Source organism: Typopeltis vanoorti, chromosome 24, assembly GCF_054136105.1.
Source record: "Typopeltis vanoorti isolate ZY-2024b chromosome 24, IOZ_Tvanoo_1.0, whole genome shotgun sequence".
Taxonomy (NCBI): Eukaryota; Metazoa; Arthropoda; class Arachnida; order Uropygi; family Thelyphonidae; genus Typopeltis; species Typopeltis vanoorti.
The window spans coordinates 23770766-23783362 of NC_143572.1; the positions used below are offsets into that span (position 1 = coordinate 23770766).

The 12597-nt window shown below is 35.6% G+C and overlaps 1 protein-coding gene across 1 annotated transcript in view; it reads right to left on the reverse strand.

Moving 5' to 3' along the window:
- LOC150093022 (arrestin domain-containing protein 3-like) overlaps positions 1–12597 on the reverse strand; it is a 118577-nt gene that overhangs the window by 44190 nt on the left and 61790 nt on the right. Inside the window, exon 5 of the mRNA XM_090414127.1 lies at positions 1133–1312. Coding sequence (XP_090270253.1) covers positions 1133–1312 — 180 coding nt within the window. The remainder of the gene's footprint in view (positions 1–1132; positions 1313–12597) is intronic.

The following is a 12597-nucleotide window of genomic DNA, read 5'->3' on the forward strand; positions in this document are numbered from 1 at the left end:
TACAACTGTTCTAGGGAATTTTGAAATGTCAGATTGTTAACTTGCAAAGTGGATTGTCCTCAGTTTTTCTGCGTGAATATTTTATCGTACTCTCCCGTCTGTGCCAAAGAAAATGCAATCATAAATTTGCGTTACATGCTGAGCATTTTCAAATTCCAGTTCCCTTGATATCCTCAATTTATTGCATCAGATGAATGCTAAATGTTCGTATGAACTCTCATATGTTGAAGGTCGTATCAAACATGATCATCAACGATTCGTATCAACAATAACGAATCGGATTAAAATGAAAAGCCAAACGGCTAGTTTTCTGGCAACTTAATAGAAATTAAGCGGATAAAAATCCTATATAGCCAGTAAGTGAAACTCAAGATCGAGAACTACGATCTATATGAGTTTCAATGCCGAAAAACTATCGGCGAAGGCAATTCGAAGCAAAGGTGGAGCAAGCTCCCTCACTATTCTTGATATTTTCTCATAATGTAAAACACAGCTCCTAGGAGATGTAATACTGTCATTACATTATGAGGGGAGGTCACTACCCAGACCGGTTTCAACCTTTTTTTTTCGTCGATAGTTTTTCGGCATTGAAACTCATATAGATCGTAGTTCTCGATCTTGAGTTTCACTTACTGGCTGTATAGGATTTTTATCCGCTTAATTTCTATTAAGTTGCCAGAAAACTAGCCGTTTGGCTTTTCATTTTAATTACAAAATACAAGCCACCTTTATGGCATTCGTATAGTGAAGGTATGTAAGTTCTTTTCACTAAGCTTTGATATCTTCCAGGTCTACCTACTCACTGATGAGCCCTCAGTAAAGATCGAAACCAGTCTGGACAGTAACCCATAATGCAAAGCAATATCCATCTGAAAGGAAGTATGTGCATTATGGAATAGTGAGGCGATTGATGTGAAGTCAACTTCAGTATACACTGACTAGTCATGAAGATAATTTGATTTAAAAAAAAAACTTCTAATAGTTAAATATTCTTCTAATAATTCTAAATCTAATAGTTAAGCTACCTTTAAAGTGATAGTCTAGATTTTTTTAAAAAAAGTTTTCTTTACTATTTTGCTTACTAATTATTCAGGAAATATTCAACAGACCGAAATTGATAGCCACTTCTCACCTGCACCAGTTTCAATTTCAGCCTAATAACCTCTTCACTCTGGTTATCGATGTCTGCTTTTAGACGAATACTCTCTCCACAACAATATGCCGATCGCTCGAGGGCGCTGCGGACGCTAACCACACCACGTTTACAACAAAGACAACAAATAGCTCGTTTATCTTGACCGATAAGAGGTTTCTGAAAGAGAGAATTTATTATGGGTGAGATTATTTTAATTATCATTTTAATAACAATCGACATAATTTTATTTTCGAAGAATTTAATTAAAATTGATTTAATTGATCAGGTAGTTTGATATCTACAGGTTTATTTATTTTATTTATTTCGCATGGTGGGTTGCCGGAGTCAGTAGAGAGTACTTTCTTGGTAAATGAATTTAAAATGAAATATAGCAATTGTTGTGCAAATAATATTAAATTTTTAGTCAATCGAAGATCGTTCCATAATCTGCTTTATTCTTTTTTCCCCCTATTTCTTATAATTTTTATTACACATTTATAACTGGTCGGTCTAGTTGGCCGAGTGGTTAGAGTATTCGCTGTCCAACCAAGGAGCTACGGATTCAAATTCTGCCATGAGCATGAATGTTTGTGATTGTTTTTTTAAGTAGGAGTTGGATTTCATCGCCTGGTGTGAGACCTTCACCCTTGTCGGAGGTCTGAGGCGGCTTGAGAAAAAAAGCTCCATGTTTAATTCTGTAAAGCAAGATTTTCGAATATATATATTAAAAAAAAAGGAAAAAAGAATATACATATATAATTAATAAAAATAAAAACAAATCCCCAGTCTACCAATGGTATTAATGTACTACAGATTTACAAAAACCCTTCGTGGGTAAGAGTCACATAAAATATGTATACATTATATTTGGATGGAACAGTACGAAAATCTGTGCAAGAATAAATTAGCAGCCAGATTTAAGATGATGTTGCTCTGCGTCTATGTTATTAGACATAGGTGGTTTGCTACTCCGGAGAATTTCTACCCTCTTGAATGTCTATCATTCAAACTCCTTGCTTTTTCTATTTGGTGCTCCCTACCCGATTATAAGGCTCTGCTATCCATGAAACTAATTTATATTTGTTACTTACCGATCCGCGTATCATATACATACACTTTAGCTGCGATAGAACTCATGGTAATTGCGATTTAAAATCTTTACATACAAAAAAGCAGTCATATTCCTCAGCAAGATTTCTAGAGCCAGTGACCTGTAATAGGAATCTTAGATGTAATTTTGAAGCTGAAGTTGCATTTATGGCACCGAGGTTGTGAGATGATGATGATGATGTTGCTACTGCATTAGGGAAATGCATATTGCTAGAACAGAGTGATGACCTCAAGGGGGAGAGCAAGAGAGTGAGCAGACGTTTGTTGTTTTTTATCTACATAGAAAAGAAAGAATAGATGCTATCGTCATCAAAACGAAAGCTTTTCAAGATTGCGACAAGAAAAAATAGTAGAATAGAAAGGCTGATGGCATTCTCTGTGAAAGAACAAGAGATGAAAAAAAAAAAAGACAAGAGAGAGAGAGAGAGAGAGAGAGAGAGAGAGAGAGAGAAGAGATTATGAAAGTAAATGAAAGGAGACCGACAAAGAATGGAAGAGAAGAATGAATACATTCTACATGAAAGAGCCAATAAAATGAGAGAGAAAGTGGAAGGCGTGGAACAGAGATTAGTGCAAGTAAGAATGAAAAAGATTATGTGTGTGTGTGTGTGAGAGAGAGAGAGAGAGAGAGAGAGAGAGAGAGAGAGAGAGAGAGAGAGAGAGAGAGAGAGAGAGAGAGAGATTAATGCAGAATGCAAGGAGTACAAAGGAAAGACATCTTTTGAGAGTTGGATGTTTAGAATTATTGCTGAGATAGCTGCGGTCATGCAGTGCTACTGTCCTATGTCTCTCAGTGTGTGTTTGTTTTCAGGCTGGTTTGTGTGTTTTGCAACAGGATAAACTAGAAAAAAAAAAAACTGACATTTTGTCTGAGATCAGCTAGCTCAGCTTCAGCTGAAGTGGCATAGAAAATTTCGTCTCATTCGACATCACACAGAGAGAGAGAGAGAGAGAGAGAGAGAGAGAGAGAGAGAGAGAGAGAAGCGATCAGTGGCGGCTCATGGCTTGAAATCGTGGGGGGGGGGGATGCTGCAACTTTCGAAATATACATACACACTTGTAAGTACAGTGTATACGTGTTTGGAAAAAATATAAAAATTATGGTAAAAATTAAAAAAATAAAAATAAACATAAAAAAATATTGTTTATTATCGATAAAATTATACAGTTTGGTATAATTCAAAACTACTTAAAAGTAAAATATATTCTTCTTGTTTTGTTTCATGAAAAAATGTTTATTATCGATAAAATTATACTATAAAATAAATCCATTCCTTTAATTGTAATTAAAGGAATGGATTAACAATATTTGGACATTACAATTAAATCCTTTAATTGTAATGTCCAAATATTTAAAGAGACGGAGTAAACACGATAAGCACTACGAACACTCTACTACTGGCGCAAACTGCATATAAACAACAGTGGAACTGCGCGACGGACAGTGTCGCATTACGCTAATAGCTCTCATCTCACTATGACGTGCATTTGCTTGAGCGCGTATCAATATGACACTATGGTAAACACAGAGCTGCTAACGTCCTTCGCTCTCCTAAGTGCTACAAGATGGATTTTTATTATTTTTTATACAAAATAAGAGAATTGTATAGGACTGTTGATGATAAAATCAAATATTACAAGCAAATATAAATAAATTAATAGATATATTTATATCGAGAAAAATTGGGGGTGCTGCAGTTCCGCAGGGCCTATGCACGAGCCGCCCCTGGGAGCGATGGAATGAACATGAGAATATATAGGAAAGTCCTGTTATTGCCGATACCATTATATTTATTAATGAAGTAAATTTAATTATATTAAATTGTATTTATTATTTGCATTTAAATTTTATCATCAACAATCCAGTATTGAATACGTCTTGGTATCTTATCTGCGATATACAAAAAAGTATTATATATATATATATCGCTCCGAACTAGACATGGTTCAACGTCAACGCCACCTGCTCTTGTTATCTTTCTCGTTTACAAAACTCGCCAAAACTCCATTTGCTTCAACACTGAGATGTAGTGGATAATAATAATAATAATAAATAAAGGAGACCGTTTTATGCAATGCATTTTAATTAAAGTGGCTTTATTATCTTCCTTCCGCAAATTAAATACACTCTGCTGCGAGCAACGTGAGATGCTAATAAACCGAACACGTCTTAGCATAATCACACAGCTTATAGATCGCACTTGTCAGACCTTAGTCGTCTATGCAGATACTTAAAAGTAACCAAGGCGATGCGATTTCGTTAGCTAGCAAAAGTCTATCTTCCCTCATTTAGATGCATTTAATTCTTCTGGAATAATTATAACAGCTGACAGTTATTAGCATCTAAGACAATGAAATGTTCCCCCCCTTCTTTTATTTATTTATTTTTCTTTCCAGCACACCGTTCCTACTGCCTTTGATTCAATATGATATTTTTTATTCGCAGAATTTCTCCATATGTATTTACGAGAAAGAAATCAGAGACGAATGATTTCAGATTTTTTTTTTCTTTTTTCTGAAGTTCATCTTAAGTGCGGAGAGTTTTCCAAGAGTTTTCCATCTGTCTCGTCTATCGTTCAACCTTAGTTGGGATGAAGGAAATAAACTTCAACTGAGCTGAAGTTTTATTTCAGTTGAATCTAGTTTTCTCTTTCTTTCTTTTCCAAGTATCTTTTTTGCTATATATACACTCTCTGTCCAAAAAGAAACCGAACTTTTCAAAAATAGAAGAAACTAGTGTCGCCACCTGTTGTATCTTTTTGTTGTCGAAAGCAGCAACCTTCATTAGTGTTGTATCAACTGTTTATGACATTTGTTTCACTAGAAGCCGAGTTATAGTGCCAAGAGTGACAGTGTCTTTTGACGAACGGTCGGTCATCACGATATTCATGCCGTACGCGACGAATTCTCGCTGTCAATCGCTTCAAAACTTCGAGATAAAATTCACCATTGACCGTTTGGCCAAGCAGAACGAATTCTTTGTGGATAATGCCCTTGGAATCGTAGAAACAAATTAGCATTGTCTTTACTTTTGACTTCTCCAAGCGACGTTTTTTTGGATGCCCCCTCTTCTGGTGGTCTCCACTCAGCACTGGCGCTTTGTTTCGGGCTCATACTCAAAACAACACGTTTCGTCACCATTAACGATCGTTTCAAGGAAGTTTGAGTCCTTACGAGCGGCTTTAATGAGGTCCTTGCAGTGTTCAATTCGATACATTTTTTGGTCTTCGGTCGACTTGTGGGGAACAAATCGCGAATTCAATTTACGAAGGCCCAAGCTCTCGGTCAAAATATTGTGCGCAGTTGATTTTGGAATCCCCAATTTATCTTCAATCAATCTCACGGACGATTTCGGGTTTTCTTTGATGAAATCACGCACTTTTTGGATGTTAACTTCGCTCAGACCAGTTTTTGGACCGCCCGGCTTTTCGTGGTCCTCAAGCGTCTCATGACCACTTTGAAGTCGCTTAAACCTCGTACGGGATAAGCATTCATCCCGTATGCTTTTTGAAGCATTTGATGCATTTCGATAAAACTTTTACCAAGTTTAACACAAAAGTCAATCGCAGCTCTCTGTTTGGAACTCATTTTCCGACTGTTCGTCAAAACACACTGCCACTCTTGGCACTATAACTCGGCTTCTAATGAAACAAATGTCATAAACAGTTGACACAACACTAATGAAGGTTGCCGCTTTCGAAATCAAAAAGATATAACAGGTGGCGCCACTAGTTTCTTCTATTTTCGAAAAGTTCGGTTTCTTTTTGGACAGGGGGTGTATAATAGGAAATAGTTTTCTTATTATGCAATTTTCGATAATAATTTAGATATTTTTGCTACACAGATCCATGGCGGTTTGGATGTTTCTCACGAAAAACAAACAAGCAAAAATATAGTAGTATCACATGAAAAGATCCTCCGTAGCTCAGTTGGTTTAGACGGAGCCCTTTAATTGGAAAGACCTGGGTTAGAACCAGGTCTATGACACGAAGAATCTTTATCAGGGCTTTTCAATCAAAGGTGAATTAGTTGGTCTCATACAAGGGTTGAAGGCTTTCTCCCTGAAACTCTGGTTTTTCATCCCTGAAATCAGGCAGACTAATTCCGTGAACACAGACACCGATGTACAAGGAAGACAACGGCAAACCATCTTAATTCTGTAATCACTATTCCCTAGTCAAGTAGCACTGCTCCTTCAACCAACCAATCTTGGGATTGACGGATCCGAAATAAATAATCTGAAAAGAACAAACCACTGAAGAAATTCCTCATAAAAGCTGTACAGAAATATTTGTATTCTAACATCCGGCTAAAGAGATACCAGTCACCTCAAAGAATAATAGACAGAAGTAACGAAAGCTACGAGACCATGTATTATGTCTTTTAACTGCGTGTGTTCTCCGGCCGATTTTGCAGGATTAAAAACTCGAGTTTCTTGGAGAAAAAAATCCTATCAACTCCGTATGACATCAGCTTACCAGCAACTTGAACTCGCATTCGGCTGACAAAAAAAAAATCTTTAATAAAGGTTCCGCGTCCTAGTCAGGATTTGAATCCAGATCTTTCTAACCGAAAGACAAACTGTCGTCGAGGTTGCGTCGCTCAAGAATCACTACTCGCTAGCTGTTAAATTTCAGCATGGTATCATCGATCCAGCATGTGCATACACAAATATTTCACGCAGATAAGTGTTAATAAATACCGTTTAGAAAAATGCAGCAATTAGAACGGCAATTCAAGAAAGAACGTCATCATACATGAAAAAATTATACTAACATTATACATAAACGCTTGATGGCAATGTCCACTTGTAGCATACGTACTCATGAGCTTTCTTAGTTCAGTCTGTATTGATGACGCTCTCTGACTGAAGAGACCAGGATTGGATTCCAGTCTAGGTTATAAAGAATATTTATAACGATTTTTTCTCTGATGATGAGTTATCAGGTCTCGCTCCGAGCTGGAAGGGGTTTATCCCGAAAAACAGGCAAAATGGGCCATAAGAACACACGCAACTAATAGACATTCTACTGTGGCTTCATATCCTTAGTTGATTCGAACGCAATTCAAAACACTGCATTCATGACAACAGTAAGACAACAAATAAATATAATAAATACCGTTACCTCTCTCTCTCCCCTTCTATAATAAATATGGAAGGAGCTGTTCATCATAACGTCAACGAAAGATGGAAACGTGATGGTGAAATGAAACCCAAGAAGCAATTAAGAAGATTCTATAAACTGCAGTTAGAACTAAGGATAGAAAAATGCTGAAAACAAACAAACAAAACAAAACAAAAAAAAAAACAGGTGCACTGTGTACATCGGGCATTTCTATTATCTAGAAGTTCAAACCGAAATGGACAGCCTCTGCTCGTTTGACTTAAGCATACGTTCACGTGAAACAAATCCAAATAGTGCTTGAATTCAACTTATTATGCAGAGCTCGCGAGACTGGAGAATGCATTATGTTTGAACCATGTCTAGGACGGGAAAAACTTTGTCATTTCATCCGTAGGTGAGTTAACCGATTTAATAAGGAACTGGCAAGATATTTCTTTCCGAAAACTTGGGTTTTACAGCCAGAAAAATAGACAACCTACCCGAAGAATACCTTCACTCATCAGATATCATATCAGACAGCAAAGAGCAATCTTGGATTTTTTTTTGGGGGGGGGAACCAGAGCACTTATTCCAGGAGGTAACTTAAAAGGGATGGGAGGGGTGAAGATTGTTGTGTTCTAGGAAACGTGTTCGGAATAATGAACACTAAACCTATGGATATTCTATGTCGGGGTGCTGAGGGCAAGATCCAGTTGACTATCGATAATAAATAATAGGATAATAAACCATTATACAGAGGACTGAAGCGACATTGAGGAAACAGGAACACAAAGGTTATCTGGCCAGCACACAATTCTGATTTGAACCCCACAGAGGACCTTTGGGAAGATTTAGAACATCGGTTAAGAGCGAGACAAACACGCACGATTTCATTACAAGAAGCGACTGTTAGTTTGGTGGAGGAATGGTTCAAAAATATCTGTTACATTTAGTGGCAAGTCTATCGCAAATGGATGTATCCGTAATCGCCACCAAACGATGTCAAATGTACTGAGGTTTGTGAAACATCAGATGTCAACATCATTTATTCCAACACATTGGCAATACAAACCAGAGCATTTTTATTGCTTCTACCTTAGAGAAATTTAGGTGGACCTTGCTTAACTGTTCTCTACATCGCTGTAGATATTTATTTAAACATTACCCGCATAGTTATTTTTATATGATAGCTCTTAGTTCGAAATGAACAAATGAAGCAATAAGTGGATTGAACTCTTATTGACTGTAAAAGTTGATACCAGTTGCTCATTGATCTTCGAAAAGAAATGTTAGTTAGGGGATAAAAGAGTCCCACCTATTCCATTTGGGAGCAAAAGGTAGCAGATGATTTATTTAACAAGAAAAATGGTATTGCTGTTGTAGCGCAGTCGGACGCATCAGTATCCCTTGAAATTTGTCCTTAGAGGAAACACTTCATAAGGTTTTCCAACTGGACTAAAAGTTAGCTGGTCGAATCACAAATACTTTCCCCTGGAAACACGGCTTCCCCCCCCCCTCCCAAAAAAAAAGAATACGTGAAATGACAGGCATAGTACACCATGGGGAATAAATTTGATCTCCGGTACAGAATAAATTAGGTTAATGTATAGCTAAACTTCTTTGCCTTGAAGAAGCTTATTTGGCTTAATCCGATAATCGCAGATGGAATGGAATGTTACAATTATGTGATTCGACAGTGCTGAATGCAAGCAATTTTGTCTTTAATGGAGAAATAATTAATCGATAACATTTAGGTCAACTTTCTAAATCAAAATAATTGTGTTTTGCTTTTGACAAATTCCCGTCATATTTATACAATTATCTTCCCGGATCTAAACTTAAAAGAGTAAAAGAAATCGCTCGGTTATTTGATGTAGAACAGCTCGATCGATGCAACACAAATATTTTTAGATTTTATAGAAGTGGCCTTTATTGTACTGTTTTCATAGTATTTTGAAGTTCACATTTTAGTTAATCAAGAGATTAAACTACCACTTTGTACGATAATCTTATTGAAGTCATTTAGCATGAATAAAAAGTATTGCAGATGCAATCACTAATCTCACAAGTGACAATTTTCACTGATGCACTGTTCGAATGTTGTCTTCACTCCAACGTGCAAGGCTTATGGCCTGTCAGGGAGAAGTAACTTACTTTCATATAAATCTAACGCATGACCCGATATGATATTTAATTGTGTGCGTATATTCTCTTGGCCGGCTGATGTGTCTTGCGGGATGAAAAAAAAAAAAAAAAAAAAAAAACATCGTCTCACGGGAGCAGCTGACTTGCTGTTCAGTTGACAACCTTCTTATAAAGTTTCTTTCGATTTCTAAATGGAATTCGAAGTAGGTATTTCTGACCTACTTTAACTAATAAAGCGTTTGGCTTATTCCATGTCTTTGTATTAAAATAGATAGTTTAGGCCTTCATCATGATCAGTGGTTCTAACAGGCAAAACATTCAAAAGCAATCACTTTTGAATTTTGAAATTCAGTGGCAGAGATTTTTTTTATCTCCGGACTTTCTTTTCAAACATATTGCAGGACAAAAAAACTACCTTAGCTAGCTCGGTGTAATCAAACGATATCTAAATGATTAAGGGGAAATTGCTGAATAAATCTTCACTGTTTCTTGTCCTTTAACCATCAAGTGTGTGTTGTAGTCCGAAAAATAAAAATCCAAAATGACGTTCCTAATCGTTTTTTTATTCAAAAATTCACGTTAGTAATTATAGTTTAAAGTAAAAAAAATCGCTAATGACCAATTGATTTTCTTATTCTCTTTCAAATATTAAAACTAGAATCAATTTAATGGCTCGATTACGAACGCATGCGCACACACACACACACACACAGATGTGCGCCGGCCATATGTGCAATGTGTGCGACGCACACAGGCGCCAGTAAAGGCGCCAAAGATTTGGTATGATATTTTAAATAAAGTGAATTTTTTCAGCAAAATACTGCAGTCTTCATCTATGAATCTCCGACTTGCTTTAGAATGCACTGAATGATCTAAATCAATTTTTAAATGATTATAGGTCTGATGAAACTTTCAAAAAAATTGTAGAAAGCTCGAATTAATTGCAGCAAAATTTGACGCAGAGTCTGTATTTTATAGTAGTAGACCACTAGGGCTACGTAAAAAGACAACACAATTTGATTACGAACATGAAAATGAAAATATAGTAGATCCTAAAATTTCATTTCAAGTAATTTTTTTCTCTCTGCATAACAGATCAAACATTACAATCTTTGCATGAAAGATTTACTTTATTAAAAGAACATATGAATTCATTTCAGTTTTTGTATTTGTTAAGTACTTCACAAAATAAAGAATATTTATTATCTTGTAAAAAGTTAAGACACAAAGTAACACACGAGAATCATTCAGACATTGACGTAGACGATTTATGAGAAGAAATTTTACACTGTCAACCATTTATTTCTAATTTTAAAAATGATATATATCAGATAATTATTCAAACGACTTAATCACAGTTTATCCAAACTTTACAATTGCTCTTCGGATTCTTTTGTCATTACCGGTGTCTGTAGCATCTGCGGAACGGTCCTTTTCTAAACTTAAAATTATTAAAAAAATACTTCGCTCCACAATGGTACAAGACAGACTTTCGAATCTTGCCATTATATCGATAGAGTCAGATATTTTGGATCAACTTGATATACATGATATTATTCGAGAATTTCATTAATGAAACTATTCAATTCAATAAGTGATTTTTCTTTCTGTTTAAATATTTATTTAACTATTTCTTTACCCAATAATGTTTAATATGTTCCTATTTTATATACTTGTAAGTTACTGCTATTTATTTATTTTATTATTTATTTACTTTATTTTTTTTCCAAATTATTTTTGTTGTTTTTGTACCCTTCTTGTATGTTTATTGTTTTTTATACATTTTTTTTTTGTAATTTCTGCTTTTTGTTCAATAAACTTATAATTATATATTTCGTATTTCATTTTTACTCACTGATACGTTTTTATAAAGTGGTTTTTTATTGGGGCGAGGGATATAGGGGCGCCAACTAAAGTTTTGCACACTACTGGCGCGTCCCTGCACCAGGGCCGGATTTAGACTTGCTGAGGCCCTAAGCTATACAAAACCCAGAGGACCCTTTTAAAACATCAGCTGGTCTTTTTGTTTTTTTATTTGAGGCCCTAAGCTGTAGCTTTTTTTAGCTTATACGTAAATCCGGCACACTGCCCTGCACACACACACACACACACACACACACACACACACACACACACACACACACACACACACACACACACACACACACACACACACACACACACACACACACACACACACACACACACACAAATAAATAACGCATATATTATTGGTGCACAATGTATTCGGTTTGCTATAAACATTTCGATCAACGAAACACAAAAAGAAGGTAAATAATTCGTAGTTATTATACTATTAAAATATTCAATTAATAGGAGAAAAACGTATCAGTTTCATAAGTTATAAAAACTTATTTATGTGTGTTTTCGGCACAAAACCTGACAAACGGGAATATCCTGGTCTTAAAGAAATATGGCGAACGAAACAAGTGAAATCTAAATGAATGCCGATCTATCGTCTGATTTGCATTAAGGCAGACAAGGCTATCTTTATGCCAGTCAGAATAGTTTAATATCGAATAGATGCGTTGATGGCCTTACAGTTTCTATGCTACAAGACAAATATTATATTTAGATGATTTTTGTTATATTTTTTCTCTAACTTCAAGATAGTCTCTACGTTTAGTGCAGCTCTTTGTTTATCCTGGCGATTACAATTTTTTGGTTTTTTTTTACTGTTATTTTGTAAGTCATGCTGTTTATTTTTTTCTGTATATTTGTAACAATCTATTTGTGATGTAAATAAGATGTGCAGTGTATTCAAAAAGAACTAAACTAAAGGACGATGTTTCTGTGAACTATCGTGAACCAAATTAATTCCAAACGTGAACAAAACTTTCGACTTTTACTTTGTGTACTTTCCCATTTGGCACAATGCCAGAAGAAAGGTAAAAGTAGAACATTGACATACTTGAACTGCATTAAAATACCGTTTCATGTACTGTGCTTAGTTTATGTAGCACTGCAAATCAAAACTGAAATTAGAATATATATACAAGTATTTCAATAAAGAATTTTCACCATATTTCATTAAAATTTATCAAATACTTGAAGAGATAATAGGCGTGAAAGACAGACCTG